The sequence below is a fragment of the Sander lucioperca genome, chromosome 9 (assembly GCF_008315115.2).
Source record: "Sander lucioperca isolate FBNREF2018 chromosome 9, SLUC_FBN_1.2, whole genome shotgun sequence".
NCBI classification, from domain to species: Eukaryota; Metazoa; Chordata; class Actinopteri; order Perciformes; family Percidae; genus Sander; species Sander lucioperca.
In genome coordinates, this window is record NC_050181.1 from 249,911 (window position 1) to 270,958 (window position 21,048).

A 21,048-nucleotide genomic window follows, 5' to 3' on the forward strand; every position below is an offset into this window, starting at 1 on the left:
TAAGCCACAGTAATGTATGATTCAACACAGTGTAAATACGTGTTGTGCATTATTTATAGACCTCTCTTGTACTGTCTGGTTTGTCCTACCTTTCCTCCACCAGGCTGGTACTTGATGTTGTCAATGGATCCGATCTTGGAGCGGACGTTCTTCAGGTCAGGTGTTGGAGCGTTGATGGGCCGGGGGGTTCGAGGAGCACGCGGCACCGCCGGCTTCTTCTCCATTGGGGTCTGCTTGGGCACGGGGGGTTTAGTGATGACACGGCGGCGGTGAGAGGATTCACCGTTAGTGGAGGCAGCAGGAGTAGTGGTGGAGGCTTGGCGAGGACGGGCTACAGAGTAAGGAAAAAACGGAAACAGGAATGAAGTATTTCAGTTTTTGTGAAAGCTGAAAAGTAAACACTAGTCAAAACATCTTCTGTTCCGCGTGTAAAGTGAGTGTTAACATCAATGAAATGGAGACATAACGGTTCACAGAGTTTATTGGTGCAACCATGTTATTTCACCGGCCGTAGAAGAGGAGGGTGTTGCCGTAGTATTCATCACTGAGGTACTGGTATTGATCAACACATCATGCTTTTATGTAATATACCACATCATCGATCAATGATATGGTTATTTCTTATAAAGGGGCAGTAAATGTAACACACTGTTCCCTTACGCGGGGCAGACACTGTACAGATTAAGCCCCATTTCACCCCCAAATTTGCCTTTGACAAATTGCACAACGCCTGATTGACTTTCTGAGCAATTAACGATCTGGCTGTCAGACAGTTGGATGGATTTCTGGTACATCACTGCTGTCTGCAGTTTGAGCATTTCAATGATCAGATGTTCCAACACGGCTGATGTCAAAAGATCTTTATTTCTTTGCTTTGCTTTTGTTTTTACCCTGTTTTTAGTCTCCTGTAGCAATTTGGGATTTGATTTTTCAATGAAAAGTGCTCTACAAATAAAATGTATTATTATTATTATTATTATCTGTTATAAACTACAGTGAAACTGTTTTTTTTTTATTTTACATGTTGTTGCTAAAACTGTAGTCTTAAGATTGCTGTACTATAAAACTGAACTTTGCTGCAGAACAGACAGACCATATTGTCTGATTCGCCCCGAGTTTTTCTTACTTTCTGTTCACAGTAATAATTGCACAAAGTAACGCTGCCTTTCTCTCTTTTCATAACATCACGGCCGGTCAATTGATCCGTACGTATACGTACATTTACAATTCCCTGAGAACAATATTGAAACAAGTATTACTGAACTTTTTTTCCTTCACTGACCATGTTTTCTCTTAGTTTATTACCTGTAGTCTTGGGTTTCTTGGCCTCGCCTGTCTTGTTCTCAGTCTTGTCATTCTTGCTCGCTGTAGACAGGAAACATAGCGACATAGCCTTAGACACACTAGAGTGACACATGACACTTTAGCCTTTGACTATATGGGGGCAAAATTGTATTTTGCAGTCTGAAACACAGTGCATGCCTATTTTGTTGCCATATGTCTGGACTGTAAACTAAGTGGTTGATGGCTCTATTCAGACAAATCTGGGTTTTAACATTCTGTTTAATAGCACATTTACTGATTGGTTCATTGCATGCTGGAGGTGCTAACATGGTGGCTCAGCGATGAATGCAACTTGAATGCAACTATTCACCAAACACTGAGATGTTTCATTATTTTGATTTTTCAAATAAACGCTGTAGAAAACTGGAGAGATTTGAACAGCTGGAATTTATTGTCTATTTTTCTACTGTCAAAATCACATCAAAAAGAAAAGAAGCAGGTGACTGGCTGCCGATAGCTGACAATCCAAAGTCTTGCCATAGTCAAGTTTCCTGTACAACAAAATCCTGAAGTCGGCTGCCCACAAAAACAGACCACATTAAAAAAAACAATATCTGTTTAAGTATACACCTTATTTGGAATATTTTCACCGCTTTACTTTGCAGCCAAACAGCACTGTTTAAATTTACTGAAACATATTAAAGTTATATCGCTTTTTTAAAAGCCACCAGACTCTTTTGACAAAATCTGTAATTTTCCCTCGCAGAACACGGGAGTTGCTGGTCTACTGCTGCCTCGATCAGTTAGTTTGTTTGTTAGTTTTGTTAGTTCCAAACCCTTTTAAAACACCAAAGTCACAAAAAAACACAAACTAATAAACCGATTGAGACAGCAGTAGACCAGCACCTCCCATGTTATGGAGGTAAAATTACAGTTTTTGTCAAAGGAGTCTGATGGCTTTGAAGTGAGCATAGAGCGGCTTGAGTTCCCCCCGCAAAAACTTAAACAGTGCTGTTTGACGGCAAGGTAAAGCTGTGAAAATATTCTAAATATAGCGTACACATGAACAGATTAAAACTAAAACAGATTTGGGGGTGGGGCTTTTTAGGTGGCTAAAAGGATTGTGGAAAACTGATTATGGATAAGTACCTCATACAACCCCACTTCAAAAAAATTCAAACTATCCCTTTAAAGCTATAGTGCGTAGTTTCTGTCTCCCCCATGAGGAATTCTAAGTAATGTCAACAAAACTGTCGGTGCATCCACATTATACAGCCTCCCCCCACACCTCCTCCACGCAGTTGCTAGTAGCTAAGGAGGACATGGAGGATTAAAAAAAACATGATGGACTCTTCAGAAGAGGTCATTATCTTTACTCGAGTTTCTGCATGGGAAAGTCACCGGACGACACAATCTTCTGAACATAGCCATGCTGAGAAATACAGAGAGAGTTGTGTGGAGCTGATAGTCTTAATTAGCTTTGTAGCAACTCATTTGGCAACGGCTTGAATGTAACAGACATTCATTAATATCAAAATTTTACGCACTAAAGCTTTAAGGGCTTCCGGTGACTTGAAGATTGTCTTGCATGCAGTCTGAGCAAAAGTGAGTAATTTCACCGTTTATGAAGGTGTGACAGCACGTCAATCATGTTGATAAAGTTGTGCTGTAGGTAATGCTGCCATCATGTGGCAGAAGCATTATGGAATCTGACTAAACTGATGCCAACGGGGCAACAGCCACAAAAGTAATGGAGTTCACTCATGCAACTAAAATGAAATACGCACCTTGCAGTACATAACACCCATCACTGCGAACTGGGTGAATGAATCATATTCTCTGAGGGTGCTGAGCTGAAGTGCACAAAAAGGCAGACTAACATAGCTCTGACTGAGTCATAGCTTTCTCTCTTGGAGAGGTCAGATACTTTTTGTGATGTGTGGCTAAAATACCTGTCTGGGGTCTTCAAAAGCCAGCTTTTGAATCCAATAAAGTTTAACATATGGTAGCAAATCAGTTGCCTGGAGTGGTAACAGTTTACATTGTGAGTCATTTTCCAGCTACTGTGGAGAGTTCAGGTCCTGTTGTAGAGGTCACGTTGCACTTTCAACACTGTGAACTAGCTAAAGCTGAGTTACTGAGAGATACTGTCTGTGACAACATCATTCATATCACACAATCAGTAACAGAGGGCAGACAGACACTGTAGATATAATAGAAATGATGTTACTGTACAAGTGGGTGTGCACTGCACGTACCAGCAGGGTTACTTGCAGCAGTTGCAGAGGAGCCATTCTTACTGGCAGTCGCACGGGGTGTGGGCGTGGCCTTTGGCACAGGTGGGCGTTTCTCATTTTCTGGAGTCTGGAAACAGAGGACAGATGAGCTTTGTGTGTATGTGTGTGTGTGTGTGTGTGTGTGTGTGTGTGTGTGTGTGTGTTTTTGACAGTTTATGAGGATGAGAGTTTATCTGTATGTCTGCATGTACTTTTGCTGCTGTGTGCATGAAAGTGATGTCATCCTGTTTCCTGATGTTATGAGGAACAATCGTGCAACCATGACATACGCAGAGATAATAAGCAAAAAGAAGAAGAAGAAGACAGACTTATGACAAACAGGAGGGGAAGAGAGAGGAATTAAGATACAGTCTTCACAGTAAAGACATCTCTGACAGTGGCATTGTCACGAATGTCAAAAGTCATAAAAGATCATGCAGGTATGAGAGCTTGTAAAGACACAGTACTGTAGGTAAGAGATTTATGTAAAAATATAAACATCTCATGGGTCTAAAGTCTAAATTAGTAGGAACAAAATGCCTTTCTCAGCATGCCACGTTCCAACTCATGTCCTCGGGAGTTAATACTTGTCAAATTCAACAGTAGGATTATGCTCAATCTGCAATTGTGACTAAAGCATTCTTGCTGACATAACTGGCTCAGCCAGGCTACGGTAGTTACACTTCAACACAACTGTAAAAGATGAGCCAGGCCTGCGCAGAATAGATCACTGGAAATCGGCGCACAATGCAGCCGGTTAGATTTCTGCAGCCAGGCACTGCAGTTGCTCTCTTCACCGACTGCAAAACTTCATGGCATGATAGGAAATGCCTGGCTCTCTCCTGATCCAGGAATTTATTGGATTATGTTGGATTAACAACACTGCATTTTGTAGAAAGCTTAATTTTTTTTAATTGGATTTTGCATTATGAAGTTTTGTTCTGTTTACAGAATAAATGTGTTGTTGTTGTTGTGGTCGACTGTGACTTGTCAGACAGAGAGGGTGAATACATTCATCTTATATTACTGATAGTTCTCACAGCTGCACACATACAGTATATAATAGTTCTAGTCTAGACAATATAATTATTACTGAGTACATTCTTGAAGTATCAAGCAACTTTTCGGAAGTGGGATGTGAGGATTCTTAAAATCCCATCTGAAAAGATGTTATGTTCTGATGATCAAAAAATCTGACGGATCACTAACTATAAATAGTCTTGTATTTCTGCCTTGTGTAATTTCACTCATTGATTCATTGTTTTGAATTTCTTTAGAGGAACAGGTCCAGCAGCTGATTCATCTACTGCGGTAAACTGATATGATTGCTGCCTTACATGAGAATTCTAGTCCATCTAAATTATCATGAGAAATAATTGAGTAATATGGTTGTTATTATGATCACAGATAGCCTATAGAGCATTTTAATAGGCTATTTTGTCATACAGAAGAACATCATTAGGACAATAATTATTACTGAGTACTAGCTGAAAAGATTGGTCTGATAACATTTTATTAAATCTGTAGGGATCTTACAGGATGTAACTATTTCTTTGACGTCCTGTACAAGGCTGTTCGAAACTGTCTGTCTTGACTGCACCTTACTTTAATAAAACAACAACATATTTATACCAAAACATTATTTGATGACAGAGTAACAGTTTGTCATTAATCAGCTTAGCTCATATCTACCATCATTGCCTCTTGTTGATTTGAAACCAGAAATGCATGCCGGGATAAACCGAGTCCACACAATTCCTCCCCCAAAGTATTCTCGATAAATAAGGACACTTCAGGGCATCCAGACCGAGCTAAATGCGACTTAGAGTTGTGATGATGTTTCACAAGAACACAAGTACAGACAAAAACGCAGACTGAGCATGCCAATCTTCACTAAAATGTAACATATTACATTCATCCAAGTTTCACAGAAGAACTATATCTAGCCATGTGTATTATACTCACCTTGGCAGCCTTAGCGGAGCCAGCTGCGTTTGGCGGCCGCTTGGCGGCAGTGGGTGTGGCCGCCTTGGGTACAGGGCTTTTTTTATTGGCTGAGGCTGTGGTGGGGGAAGGGCGTTTGGCCTCGCCATTGGTGGAGAGGGTGGATGGGCGGGATTTAGCGGAGTTTGGTTTAGTTGAACCCACGTCAGGCTGGTGATAATGGAATTAAAAGAAGCCACGATACAGTAAAAAAAAAAAAAAGAGAGAGGAGAGAGGGAAAGACGGAGGACAGATAGAGCGAGAGAAAGAAAAAGAGATACGAAATCACTGATTGCAATGGCAGCGTGATATGGCAGCACAGCCAGCAACCATGTGACAATCACAAAATAAAATCTAAAATAAAATAAGCAATTCATAGCCGCTTAAGAGAGGTCATGAGTTGTAAATTATAAAATTATAAGCCTCAAATATGATGAAATGAGCAGCAGTCTAAAAGTATAGATATTAGAGAATCAGCAAACACACAATATCTAATAGAGACTAAAGGATGGATGCAATATTTAGCACTTATACATTCTAAAGACATAGAAGGTGGCACAGCAAAGTTAATCTATACACCTTCACTAAACAGGTGGTGCTGGAAGTTTGGTGACGTAGTGACAACTCGCAGGGCTACTGTAGCTGGCGAGCTAACTGCTTACATGCTAGCTAGCTGGGAACATGCTAGCGCCAGTGAGTCCCAATAGTCTCTGAGCTTCTGTCTATTTTCTTTGAGTTTGTACTGCACTGTTCACTCCCCCCAGCATTTGTTCTGAGGATTGTACATTATTTTATTCAATAAAGAGTTATTGAAGAGGGGTAAAAGCTCATCCTGAACTGGCTCTTGTTAGCTTGGTCGCTAATGGGACAATAAGTCCATATACAGTAGTCCCGCTTTTCCAGACCTTCCTTCACAGGCGCTGCGAAGGATGGTCTGGCTAGTCCACATAGTATTACGGGATGGGAGAGAAACGTGCTCTGGTTTATTGGCATGTCTTTAAACCAATCACAATCATCACGGAGCTCCGGTGCCGCTGCAAAATAGCCTTGGGAAGGAACTTGTTTTGGTGGAACATGTGTACGTTCAAAAGTTGTTTTAGTCGTGCAACAGAAAACTCAGATAGGACAAATAGTCTAGCTAGCTGTCTGGATTAACCCTGCAGAGATCTGAGGAGTCCTCATAAATCCGTGTCCGAGTTTAGAATGCCAACACAAAGAAAGGGTTTGGTAATGGAAATCCGGCCGAAAAGAAGGACATCCGGTGGAATTTCCGGGAGCAACGGGGCAATCCCGAAAGTGGAGAGTTGTGGATATAGGATACATATACAGTAGTCTATTCAGAGACATATTTGTGCCTTCGACTCCTGTCTCCTAACTGTCTCGTTAAACCATGCCTCTTTTGTGGCGCAGTTTATACTTCGACTAAGTAGAGCTGCAATTAGCCGCATCAATCAACAGAAAAATTAAACCATTTTGACAAGCGATTAATCATTTAATTCAATAGTCCAGCTGGTCATTTATGAGGATTTTCCGCTATTGTTAGTTGGTCGAACAAAACAGGCAATTTAATGACATCACCTTGGGCTTTAGGAAACTCTGACTGACATTTTTTCTTCTGGCATTTTATAGACTAATCGAGAAAATGATCTGCAGATGATTCCATAATGAAAATAATGGTTAGTTGTAGCCTTAAATAAAAGTGGATGATGCAACACAGCTAATAAGCTATTATAGCTTCCTCCAGTTTCGGTTCTCTGGCTTTCCATTTCTTCAAGATGGTTTGCTATTGGTCAACACGACTTATGTGGAAGATGTGTGTGTCTGTGTGTGTGTGTGTGTGTGTGTGTGTGTGTGTGTTTGTGTGTCTTGCTCAAGGACACAGGCTGTTGGACACGGATCGGCTGTGGCAGAGTTCAAAGCTGTGACCTTTGGGTGCCGGGGCTGTTTCTGTAACCACTGGACACTCTTTCACTTTAAAAGTGTAAATCTGTATGCAGGAAATGTGTGTGGACAGCAGTATTCTCTGCGTGTGTGTGACCCACCTTGCTCTTGCTGTCAGGGCTGGGCAGGGTCTTGCTGCTGTTGCCTGTTGGAGACTTGGCTGTCCCTTTCCCTCCCTTCTCGGCCAGCTTCTTCTCCTCTTCCTTCTTCTCGTCTTTGTTGGTCTTCTCCGGCTTGTCCACCTTCTCTGCCTTCTCGTTGGCCTTCTCGTTGTTTTTCTCCGCGTTCATCTTCTCCATCTTGTCCTCATCTTTGAGGATCTTCTCAGACTTCTGGTTCTTGTCCGGACCAGTGTCCTTCTTCTGCTGATCGTCTTTCTCTTTCTTATCAAAGGTGTCAAACTTGTCTGTCTTCTCCTGCTTGTCCTTGTTGTCAGATTTCACTGTGACAGAAAGAATGTCATTGTCAGCATGAAACTCCTTTTACCAAAAATGTGCAAATAAATTATAACCTGATTCTAATAAATGTTTTCAAAGTTGTCGCAATACATCAACACTTTTGACACAATTGTTGCACGTGCTTTACTGTTCACAAGTACAACTGGTGAACAGCAGGTTTTTTTGCAAAGCACTTGGAAAAAAAGGGATGGATGCACAATTAGATTTGGATTTCAAATCTGATAGATCATGTGGTATAAGTATAGCACATTATAGCACATATAAATGAAAATGGCTTTTTTTAATACAGTTTTTGTGCAAAATAATTATTTCAAGCAAATATGCCAGGACGAAAAAGCTATTCTAACAGGTCAGTTAACAGAGGTCCTCTGCAAAAAACAGGAGTTTCTCTTATATTTAAAAAAGTATGACAAACATTATTGTTATTTGTAGGCACAAACACCACTGTCACGGTTTCAGGAATTGCACGTTTGGACTTAAACGAAGAAGAAGCGATGAAGAGGTTGCAGGGAGAGTTTCAATGATTTAATGATGGAAATAAACTTGCAGTTCAAATAAAACAGGCTAAGCAGGCTGTGTGCCAGGATTATGAAAACACCATACAGGGACAACTATCCTCAGAGGAAGCACTAGGTCAAACTGGGTTGCAGCACCAATGTTGCTAACAGCTGATTCATAGGATGAGCACAGTATGAGAGAGAAAAAGAGAGAATAAAGTTAAAGAATGACAGGGAAAAGGGAGCAGAGGGAGACAGAGTCAGAAGGAGTTCGAGAGGTTGATGGGTTTAAGGACAGACAGTTGGCGGGTCTGAGGGATGGGGGACAGAAAGAGACAGAGGCTCTTTGTTGCCACCAAGACATCTCTTACATAACAGTGACACTGGACAGGCTCATGCTGTGCCATAATGTCCCCTCATTTCCCTCTGTGCTGACGTTTGCTGTGTGATAACTGCCCTATCTCCTCTGAATCGATGCCAATTTGCTGCTGTTTGTTTTTTTCCAGCAACATTGAGCGGATCCCTCTGGAACGATGGCTGCCATTAAACAAGATATATTTGTTATGTTACTTTGAACTGTGGTTGCAAACTAGTTCAGCCTTGAGCCCAAATCAGAAACAGGCTATGATTGTGAGCTTTGAGAAATCTCACATGAACGGCTCATGTGTGGTCATAGAGGCAACAGAAACAGCTAAAGTGTAGAGAGCATTGGGAGTTTGGTTATCCTCCTGCAATCCTGTTTCACTACTCGTCTAACACTATTGTTTTGTGGTGCTTCAGAATGAAGTCACTTCTTGCCTTGAAATGTCACACTATGCAATGTCACGTTAATGCAAACTCATCACTTGCTGCAGCAAAGCCTCTCATTGACACGTACTTGTTTCATGAATTTTAATTTAATTTTTAAATAATTCCTTGATTCCAAGATTCCTTGCAGTGCTTTGGTCTTTTCTAATTTTTGTTGTCTGACAGAGAAAATATGCATCAATATTATGCATATCTTTTCCAGGAAGGGAGTACAAAGAGCTCTTTAGTGATGAATGCTCATTACAACTGTAGCTCTTAGTCTTTTTGAAGAAGACTAAAGACATTCTGGGTGGTGTGTTCAAATTCTTCCTGCCAAAGACAACAAAAATCCAGGTCTTAAAAGAGTACCACTGCTTTTTAATTGCTGTCCTTTAACATGGTTGGACTCACAGTTGACAGTTTAAAAAAAAACAGATCAAAACCAGAACTAGCAGAACCAGAGATATTGTCAGACAGAGATATAGTTACACAAAACAATCTCAAGTCAAAGCTTTCAACCACTGCTGATGAAGCTCCACACCCATCTACGAACTCGGCCTTCATTTTGATCTCAACTACACACTTGTAAAGTTTCATAACTGTATCTTGCACGGATATGACACTATCGCAGTGACAACATCTGTCTGCAGATAGACAGAAATATAAACATCTGGCAGTACTCAAACCCTGTTCTGTGGTAGTTCCCGCTACAGTAGGTGTCTCCAAGACCCCATTTTGCCATGATCTCACACACACACACACACACACACACACACACAGACTCGCAAGGTGAAAACAACACCAGCGGCGCTGTCGTGGCTGGTATTGCGGCAGGTAAAAATCTATACAGTAGGAGCTTTAATATTATATGACATTATTATTGTAGCTTTAACACAAACCGGTGGCTTTATTGCTCATGCTACAGTAGTTTAAATCACTGCATCACTCCAACCTTCAACACCAGCAATATGACTCATCCAACATGAAACTGCTGGCTTTGGATGCAGAGGATCCATCTAATACCACGCTCCAATACACAGCTGCTGGCAACCAGCTGTGTGTGTGTGTGTGTGTGTGTCTGCGTGTGTTTGTGACGGAGAGAGAGTTGACTGCCACGTAAATCAGTGCATGACTAACATACACAGACATGGAGCTGGCGCAAGCATATTTTACTGCAGGCGGCCTTCTCAACACACACACACACACACACACACACACACACACACACACATTCTCCTTTTCTGTCTCACAAACATGAACCCAGTTTGAGTATTGACCGCTTTAGCTCGCGCTAGCTAGCATGACAGCTATCAAGCTTCCATACTGGACAGGACAATCAATAGACAGTCTGATAGACCCAGGAATAAATCCACATGACTTTGCACAGACATACAGTACACACTAACTGATTTAATGCTACATTGTATGAGAGACACAGTATGTTAAGTTCATTTTTGTAAAGCCGTCTTTATGTAATAATGATGAATGTATACTGTATCAGATTGCTACTCATTATCCATTCGCTACTAACACAAACTACTCATGCTGTGTGCAGCATGAAATCAGATTGCAGTTCCAATTAATATAGACTGATTTCTTCAATAAAACAACACAAGTTTGTTTGACTGCACAGTAAACAGATAACACCTGCTGCTTTTCTGTTATTATTCTGACAGTGGAGCTGCTCAAGAATGGATTGCTCTGGTTTTAAACCAGACTTTGCTGTTATCACCAGCAACCATGGGTGAAATCTTGAGGATTATTACTTAAAAAGTCAGTTGTAACATTTTGAAATGAATGTGAAACTTCACAGGGAGCCATTGTGGGTTGGCTAGCTCGGGGATAATATGCCAATAATTCAGGCAGGAGCATTGACGGAAACCAGTAAAGTGTGTTACAGTTGTCCAGGCAAGCACGCACAACTTTACATAAATCGGCAGGAGACAAAAAAGACCCTATTACTGTGATTTTCTGTGAAGTTGAAAAAAAATATGACTGGACAACATTCTTCGTGCCGTTGCTGCAATTTGCTTCATAATATTTGTTGAGTACATTTTTCAACAATTTCTTATACAGTGGCATACCATGATTTGTGTCCAGAGAAACCAGTATAAGGTTTGAAACTGTGACACTGCATGCCCACATGCACCTGGTGCACCTGTCCGCCTCCCCTCTCCTGCAACCACCCATTCATCGAGCTGGAAGTTAATGTTATAAGTTCAGGGTTTTTTTTTTTTGTGTTTGGTGATTTGTCCCTCTGGATTTGCTGTCCCCTCCCCCCTGTACAGCAAGCCCATAGAGACAGCATTACAGGAAGGACAGGGATCACTAGTTCCAACACAAAAAGTGTTTAAGTAGTAGATAACGTTATTGTCCCCCGTGGGGCAGTTGGGTTTGCGGTACAGTCGCAAGGCACTTCATGACAGGACATCAGACATATGACACAAACAAATAGTCCATACATCAGACACCGACAGACATAACATGAAGAACATACATCACACACTACAATACACTATACACCCTTGGGTATGACCAGGCCAGCTGGACATCTACCTTATTTTGATTGATTTAAGGCTTTTATGGCTTGTGGTACAAAAGACTACAGATCCCAGTGCATCTGTATGATGAATTGGTTGTGTATTATCACTGTTAAGTTCCCTGTTAGCTCAAGCTTCAAGACTCACACTCTCCCCCCCCCCCACCCCCCCTACAGCTGTGTTCTCCTTTGTGCATGTTTGTGTATTGTTGTGCAGCTGTGATCTATTTTTATCTGTTTGTGCTAAATTAACATGCTGTGTACAGTCAGTGTGTCTGTGGGGGTGTGTGAATTTAAAATCTGTAAGATTCACGTCAGTGGAAGCTATTCACCTACACACACGTACCCAAACACACACGCACAACGCTAGAAATAGCTGCTCTGGATTTGAATGAGTACAGTCAGAGTCAATGTCTAATCAATGCCCCAGCTTTTCTCTATCGACTGCAGTCTGAAAAACAGAACACATGGCTGGATGGATAGATCATTACATAGGCAGTATATGCTGAATATAAATGTAGATATCATAATGAGGGCAATAGTGAATGACTACATTTATACATGGTTCTTCTCTCATTAACTTTGTTATACAGAGCCATAACAAAAGACGCCAATAATCCAAACCAGCGTTCATTTTAGGTTCTAAGCCCTGGGCTGGTCCTCCCATATTCCTCTACCAGCTTCCTTCACACACTTTTCCATCTTTCTTTTTCTGTAACATCGCTACCAACTTCAATTTGTGAAAATCTCCTTTGCATTTGTCCAAGAATTCCTCAATAGGATATGAGGATGTGATAATATTTTTGTGACATTCATAAAATGAAATGAAATATAATGTGAAACCCAGCAAAGCAAAACCCATTTTCTCATATTGATTTACCTCATTAAAACCCCTATTAGAGGAGGAGATGGCGATTAAAATAAGTTTCACCGTTGAGATAATGGAAATGAAGAAGGCGGCAGTAGCTCAGTCTGTAGGATTGGGTTTATGTCCCAGTGCGCACCAAGTACAGAGTGTGCTTGGTAGCTGGAGAGGCCAGTTCACCTCATGGACACTGCCGAGGTGCCCTTGAGCACCTTTTTTTTGGTAGAATACACCTACAGAAGCCTATAACTATAACTTTAGCAGGCCCATCTACACCCAGTATGACCTGCTATCACCTTTACTGATTTACATGCCCAATGAAATTAACTGTCATCAAATTTAAAAGGCTTCAGCACCCATACTGTTCTTCTAACTCAGCTCATCAACTTGACTAACTACTATCTTAAATTAGCTTAGCAGGTCAACCATTTAATCTACTATTATAGTGTGGCTGCAAAACTACACAGTGGGTAGAAAACATTAACTTAATATAACTATAATTAGATGCTATTTTGGCTGCAAGGCTCTGTTTTGTATGATTTGTAAGTGAGATTTAACGTTTGTAACAGAGCAGGGAGAATCGATGGAACTCTGCCAAGGAGAAACACAAAGAAACAGAATGGATATCCACAGGTGGATAATGGTGGTGGGCAGCAGTGGAACTGGCCTAATCAAGACTGAAAGGATGCACGTAAAGAATATTCTGTGTCACTTATTGCACCCAGACACAGCATGTTGAATGCAAAGTGCATGTGCTTTCTACCAAAGTGGCAACTAGCAGTGTGGCAGCCTCCTACTGATATTCTAAAATACACCACTTTTCATACATAGTTAATGTTGGAAAAGAAGGCACAGCCAACAACCTATTCTTAGCCAAATGCAACTGAGCTGTAATGCCATGGATGTGCTCAGGTGAATTATGATGACTGAGCTGTGAAATTTATGTATTGTTGCAACTCTGTATGAATTAAGAAAATACCATTCACTGCAGGTACTTCAATTTCTTCGGTTTGATCAGGTTGTAAGCAAGTGGCTAGAATTTAAAGCCTGATTTACAGTTGCAAGTAAAGGGGTTACGGTATAGCACCAGAGCCTACACACATAGCTTGGCTACCCTGTTGCTAATGTACACCTCCTTAAGAAAGACACACCAGGGCTACGTTGGCTACAGAGATACCATTTTTGATAGTGAAGTAAAAGTCTATATCCTGCCCTTTTCAGTAACACACATCAAGCACATTGATCAGCCATTTTGGCTGCAAACCCTCTGCTTCTCATGATCAATGCTCTGTATTACATGAAATGAAAGAATGTAAAAAGGGTTACTGCCATTCATGATTGCAAGGCAGTCTCCTAATCAGTAGTAGCTGTTCAAGGGAAATCTTTAGGGAGTTGTTTTGTTTAGTTTTGCTCTAACCAATCAGTAGCAAGAGACATATCCATGCTAGAAGCTTCAGCATCGGTCGCTATGAGCAGCTTAATGTATTTTCACGAAAACAAATGTCAATGTTAGAGTTATTATTTCTGCAAATTGGACTACAAACCAGATGTACTTTGAGTCACTGAACAAATCAGAGATCTGCACAGTTATACAGAGGTCTGGAACCAGGTTAGGGTACTTGACCTAGTATAAGTGATAATCTACTCTGTGTGTTTTCTCATTTCCATCCCAACAGACACATACACACACAAGGAGAAACGCTTACCCGTTGTGTTCAGTTTACTATCTTCGGTGTTGTCAATGGACATTCCTGCAGGGAGTGGAACAGGAAGTAAAACATTGGTTTCGCAGCTCCCATGATGCCTCTTAGGAGGTGGGGATGATGGCAATACCGTGGGTGTCATTAACGGGGATGACATCCTTGTCTCCATTGCAGCTGCAGCGTCTGTGCTGCCCGTAACTGTGAGCGAGCGTCGGACAGCCACGTGTGGGTAGGGCGCCCTGGGTGGGCATGCTGTTCCCATCAGGGCAAAATTTGGTACCCCTCCCATACTGGTGGGGTATGTTCCGGTCATTACCATGGGAACAGACAGGTGGGAACAGTCAGACATTGCCCGCCTTACAGCAATTCGCTGTGGCATTTCACTGCTTTGGTTAGTTTTTGTCTCTCTGCTCAAGGTAGCACAACTTAAATCCTGTGCAACCCCACATGTTATGCCACTGCTAGGTGACCCGGGCCTCCCCTTTTCAGTATGGCTTAAGTTTTCTCTTTCCACCCTACTCTCCCCTACACTACCCACCTCAACACCAATGTTGGCTGAGGGTGGAGGTAGGCCTGCTCCAGGCCCTGCGCTGGCACTATCTTTACTTCCTTTTAGGTCAGCAGCAGAAGGAGCAGTACCAACAGGTTGTATATCAACACTTTGCTTTCCCAAAGATAGCTTGAGCGTTTGATTAGTTAGAACTGCAACTGAATTTTCTTTGAAACTTCCGAGTACGCCTTCGGATGTGGAGGACGTAACAGATTTCTTCTCATCCTCTTTATTCCCAGGACTTGATCTGGTACTTCCAGTGAAGCAAGGGTTCAATGTGCTTCTCTCCCCTAACCCTGAGGCCTGTTTTGGGGGAGGAAGCAAGCCCTGGCCATGGGCAGACACTTGAGATCCCTGGATGTAAAATCCATCTTTGCTGCCTGTATGGTTTTGTTGCAGATTATTTTGTCCAAAGTTAGAGTATGATGTGGGTTTACGGTCTGGCGAAGAATTCTGAAAGGATCTCCCAGGTGAGATAGAAGGGGAAGGTAATGAAGAGGAATGGGAAGAGTAGGAAGACAAGGGACTGCTGGGGCTTTGTCCTGCACTCCCCATTGACCCTCCTGCAACTCCGATCCTATATCCATCCTCCCTTGGCCTCCCCCCTCTGGACCCCTCATCCTCTATCTTCAGCGCTGGCATCTTCAAGCTCTGCGTTCCTGGCCTTTCGCCCAACGTCCCAGACAACGTTCCCTCGGATCTGCCTCGCCCTAATTTTGCCTCGTCTTCCGTCAAAGTTATTTTGGACCCCCCCTGTGTTGCAGCATCAATCTGCCCCCCCAGTGCCGTCTGGCCTTGACAGTGCCAGTCACTGCGCTGGTCAGAGGCCGGGCTGGAGGGTGACAGTGGAGAGGAGGCCAGGACCACAGGGATGTTGGCACCAGAGAGGGTAGACGGAGGTTTGTGTTGCTGCTGCTGTTGATGCCCACTGGAAGGTTGTCCGTACCCGCTGCTACCAGTAATAATGCCAGGCTGCTGCCAGGGTGAGCCAGACAGGAAGGACATTCTCACGCTTTGTTGTCAGGTCTTGTTGTCTTTTTCTGGCTTTTCTTGGCAGTCTCTTCTTTTCTCTCCTATTTACTACTTCTTTGTCTTTTTTTTTGGTATTTTTAGTTCTAGTTTTTTCTTTCGGTCTTCAGTTTTTCCTCCTGTCTCCTTCTCGTTTCTGTCTTCAGTAAGTGTCCTTTTACTCTTGTCCAGGAGGCAGAAACGTCCTCAGGATCCAAAGTGTTATGAGCTTGGAATGTTGAGGAAGAAATGCATCCTTTCTGGTGATGCCTCAGAGTAGTGTGTGTGTGTGTAACTGTGCTGATGTGTGTGAAGTGCATGTGAGTACGTGTGTTTACAGGCAAAAAAAGAATGCGTGTGAAAGTGTGTGTGTCTGGTCGTCTCGGCTTCTCTCTGAGCACTGCACGGATCAGCTGTGGGGCTAAATTGCACCTTGCTCTCTCTCTCTCTCTCTCTCTCTCTCTCTCTGTTTTCTTTCTCTCTCTCTCTGACATCACACAGTCACGTGACAGCCCGGAATATTCCCTCATTCGCTGGAGCAAAATGTCAGCATCTAGCCCCTAGCGACAAACGTGCACAGGCATACACACATGAAGACACGTGATCTCACACACACACACACACACACTATCTATAGTGGCAAACATGCACACAAACAGATCAATGACTGTCAGTTTCTCAGCTGCAATATGACTGCCACTTTTTACATGTTGATACAGAGTGAGAGACACAAGGAGAGATTTGTGAAACATCACTGAAGACTGTAATCATCCAGACTAGATTCTGAAGGCCTTTGTTTCCTTCTTATATCAGCCCATGACTGGCCACAGAAGTAAAAGAAAACATGTATATTTCGAGACAGTAATTTACCACATTGACGTGATAAGTTGATACTGTGTGCGCATGGAACAACTGTGTGCCCTAAACCTTGTGGCCTCGTCTTGATTAAAGTCTGCCTTCACGGAAATGCTTTTGTTCACATTTTCTCTTTGCAAAGTTCCTATTTACTTACCATAGCTATCTTTATTGGTTTAGTTGATTACATTGATTGAATTGGATTAAATAAAGGTATATTTTATTGGACAATTTTTCATTCAAGTTTAAATTCTGGGCTGTGCTGGGGGCTCGACTGACCTAATTGTAACATTTCAAATTTTTAACGATGCATTAAGTTTGGCATTTTAGCTAACAGACAACATCAGTTAAAAAAAAAAAAAAACAGGCTCATTGTGCATCTTTTATATTGGCATTGCACAGTTTTGATCTGGGGTGTTGATAATCAACTTGAATTGATTTCCGCTGGCTGTATAGCCTGGATACATTTACTATATTTAGTTTTAGCTAATAGGTTTTGTTCTGTGGACTGACAACATCTCCTCTTATTGAATAGTGGAAGTAGTTGCGGACCATTACAGCATCTGATTGGCTTATCCTGGTATTCTTACCCTAACCAATCTCACTCCTCATGCCTAAACCTAACCAATCCAACCAACGAAGGCAAGAAGTACTAGCCAACCAGAGGCCGAGTACGGCAGGTCATGCCTTCGCCATCCTAGGAAACTCAAATTTGCATGTAAAACGGACTTCATCAAATCAGGACCAAGCATTAAAACATAATCTAAAGTGGTAACGTTATAGTTTGAAGGAATTATATCGCATTTCATATGAATGGTGACGTCACACTGACTGAATACTAATATAGGGAACAATTAATGTATGCTACCTGCATTTTTTATTGTAGAAGACTCTAAACATAATCTGGTCTGGACCTGTTGTTTCATTCCACAGAAGTATAGCCTTGAAAATGAGCACAGAATTGAATAAGTACTGCTGTCACCCAATCTAACTTGTTTTATGTCACTGCTGCTATTTGTAAACCAATTTTATCAAAAGCTGGGACAGAGGAATGCATGTAAGCTGGACCCTTTAGCTGTGAAATAAAGAAACATTGTCAACATTGGCCCTCTTTCCTATTTGCTCTGGCCTTCAACTAACTGTGTGTATTTCCAACTATTACACATGGTCTGTGATGTATGAAGAGTCATCTGTTGCGATTCACTAGGTTTGATTGCTCTGCATGGCTGTATAATGGTCAAGGCATAAGGCAATTCCTATGGTGCTCCTACAGCAATGATGGCCCTATAACACACTGCTAATTAAATTAGGATGAAGTCCAAACGCTTTCCCTCATTCTTCATTCAACCCCTTATTTATACCTGAGAGATCATTGGGGGCGACCCTCATTTACAATGACATCGAGTCAATTACAAAGACAAAGAAAGAAAAAACAAAACAACACAACACAGACAAGAAGCAATACCATCATAGAAATAATATATAGCTACTAAAACTTTCTTCACAGTTATGTGATGCAATTACAAGTGGTTTGGAGGTTTACAATCAGATTTCAAAAAAGTGCAAAGGGGGTTGATTTTAAGGAGGTGTTGTATATTTTGTTTCAGGAGTCAGGTGCACTAAAATTAAAAGCAGTTTTTCCAAGTTCGGACCTTTTTAACGGTTATAAATCTCAAGGCAGACTGATGGAGGATGTGTGTCTATAAATCACATGACTGTAGTCCAAGACTGACATGAAAACTACCTCAACAACCCTTTTTCTTACAGAACAAGGGAAAGATGCTTTTATTTCTTCAGAAATAGCCAACTTTCTTCCTGAGTCGCCACACAAGATTATCAATATGAAATTTAAATGAGAGCTTTTCATCAATCCCAATGCCAAGGTATTTATATTCTGTGACTCTCTAAGTCTGTTCACAGTAGAAATATTGAGGTCAGTATAGTCTATAGCTCTGGCTCTGGAAAATAGCATGAACTTTGTTCTATCAGAGTTTAGTACAAGTCTTTAAGAGCCTCATGCAGAATGTTAAAGGAATGCTCTAAGTTTTCAACTGCTATATGAACAGAATCAGCAACACTTGACAGTTTGCCAAAGATGAAATAATATTGTTGATATAGGACTGAAAATAATGAAAAGTACTGGACCTAAAATTGAACCCTGTTCAATCAACCTTTTTTTTTTTTTACTGATAAAACTCTAGCTACCCAATTTAACAGATTGCATTAATATCAAATCCAACATTATGTAGCCTCTGCAAGAGCGGGCAATGGTCTACAGTGTCAAATTATGTTTTTTTTTTTTTTTTTAAATCTAAAGCTGATACAATCTAATTTACGACCAAAGAAACAGCAGTTACAGTACTGTGCCCCGCACTAAAATCGGACTGAAATGGGCTCAAAATGGAAGCTCTAGACAGAAATACCTTCAATTGATCATTTATCAGATATTCCAGGATTGAGAGGCAAGGCAGTTTGTATATTGGTCTATAGTTATATTAGTCACCTCCCTTATGTAGGGGTACAACATGAGCCATTTTTCAAATTCTGGAAACTACACTAGAGGAAATTGAAAGATTGGAAATATGAGTTATTTGCTCTGAGATAATGGGCTGAGAACCTAAGAAAAAAGGGATCCAAATTGCCCTCTCCAGTACGCTTCCTGGGATCGATGGTAAAGAGGGTAGGGTAAAAGCAGGCCTGCGAGAAACAGGGAACACAATGTCATCAATCTATTCAATTCTATATGTAGAACATGACATATAGGAAGCGATGGTGAGCTGAGTAATAGATTTCTACCTCCTCCATCCTAAAAAGAACTGGAGACTTCCCCCCCCCATTTCAAGAATGGTGCTAAATCCCACTCCACTCCTCTGGGGATTTACGCTACAGCTTTGCAAGGAGGATTAATACAGTTCTGACGGCAAAGGGTTTAGTCCATCCAGCTTCTCCTATTTCCACATTTTTGCCGAGCACTGATTTTCTGGACTTGACTGAGAAATTGTGTGTAGGAGCTAACTACCACTATTACATTACATCTTTGTAGGCTTAAGCAATATAAGATGACATTTACAGTTACATTCTAGGCATTTAACTGATGTTCTGTGCAGCACCCATGTCATCAACTCCATGCTCACATAAATTGGCTTCATGGAGTGCAACCATCTGGAAGTCAGTATTCTCTCTTGACATATTTTCTACTAGTACTGACAATTATTCTGGCTGCTTAAAGCATTCAGCAACCTTTCCCAACAACTAAGGTCATGTTGAAAAGGGGATACTGTTCTCACAACATGCAGAACGTGCATGTTTACACCTGGTAAAATAAAGGGTAGCTAAACCCTATCTTGCCTCATCAATCAGTCTCTATCTCCAACATATATTTAGAATCAAACACAGTTGTTATGGTCTGTATTTGAAATCAATGTTTTGGGAAAAAAAAAACAATAAAAAACTGACTGAAGTGGAATTTATGTGTTTAAACTTAAAGCCAAACAGTTGACGTATAGACTTCTAGACGAAAGCATTTTGTATTTCTCAACTAATCAAACTTGAAACTATCTGATCATTTTACTCTGTGTCTACAAGCATTACCAATACAATAAAATACTTGTAAGTCCCTGTATTAGATCTGTCATGTAAATCATTGTATAACAGGTTCCAATCTTGTGTTTTGAAGTTAGTTTATGCCTTAAAGAAATCTATAAATAAGACTTGGACTGAGAGATCCTTAAATCAGCGAAAAAAGAAAGAGGGAGCCCAGCTCGAGCACGCAAATACATGTAAAATAATGTGACGTGCGTAAATGCTATTACAGAATTGGTGAGATGGGTATACTGCGTTTACATGTGTTCAGCCTCCACTAACTGCCCTGCACGTGACTATGTTTAGCATGGTAGTATTCTGTTTTTTGAGTCCTACGCCATCAAAAGCATTGCCAGCTGTGGCCAGGTCAGCTCAGTTGGTAGCTCGGGCGCAAATATTTAGAGGTTTATTCCTCGACGCAAAAGGTCCAGGGTTTGAGTCCGACCTGTGAAGGTTTCCTACATGTCTTCCCCCCCTCTCTCTCCCCTTTCATATCTCAGCTGTCCTATCTATTAATCTACACCATTAAAAGGTGGAAATGCCCAAAAAATAATCTAAAAACAAAACAAAAAAACATTGCCAGCTAAATAGTGCTACTCTTGAACCAAGATTAGGATCTTTGAACCCTCATAATGTTAAAAGTGACATTACAACAGAGTGTTCAGTGCTCACAGAAGACAAAAGAAGCCAAACAGAGGTAGAAGGAAAGCTAGTAGCCTAC

General features: G+C 41.3%; 1 protein-coding gene across 7 annotated transcripts in view; it reads right to left on the bottom strand.

Annotated features, from left to right (window-relative positions):
• Positions 1-21,048, bottom strand: part of map4l (microtubule associated protein 4 like) — a 105,197-nt gene that overhangs the window by 21,635 nt on the left and 62,514 nt on the right. For 5 of the 7 annotated variants that reach the window (XM_036004880.1, XM_031287547.2, XM_036004881.1 and 2 more), the window contains 5 exons: positions 7,586-7,926; positions 5,526-5,714; positions 3,543-3,648; positions 1,306-1,365; positions 90-331 (listed from right to left, as the gene is read on the bottom strand). In XM_036004880.1, the coding sequence (XP_035860773.1) occupies positions 90-331; positions 1,306-1,365; positions 3,543-3,648; positions 5,526-5,714; positions 7,586-7,926 (938 nt within the window). Of the gene's footprint in view, positions 1-89; positions 332-1,305; positions 1,366-3,542; positions 3,649-5,525; positions 5,715-7,585; positions 7,927-14,335; positions 16,307-21,048 lie in introns of those variants that run through there. The other 2 variants (XM_036004883.1, XM_036004882.1) reach the window with 2 other exon arrangements.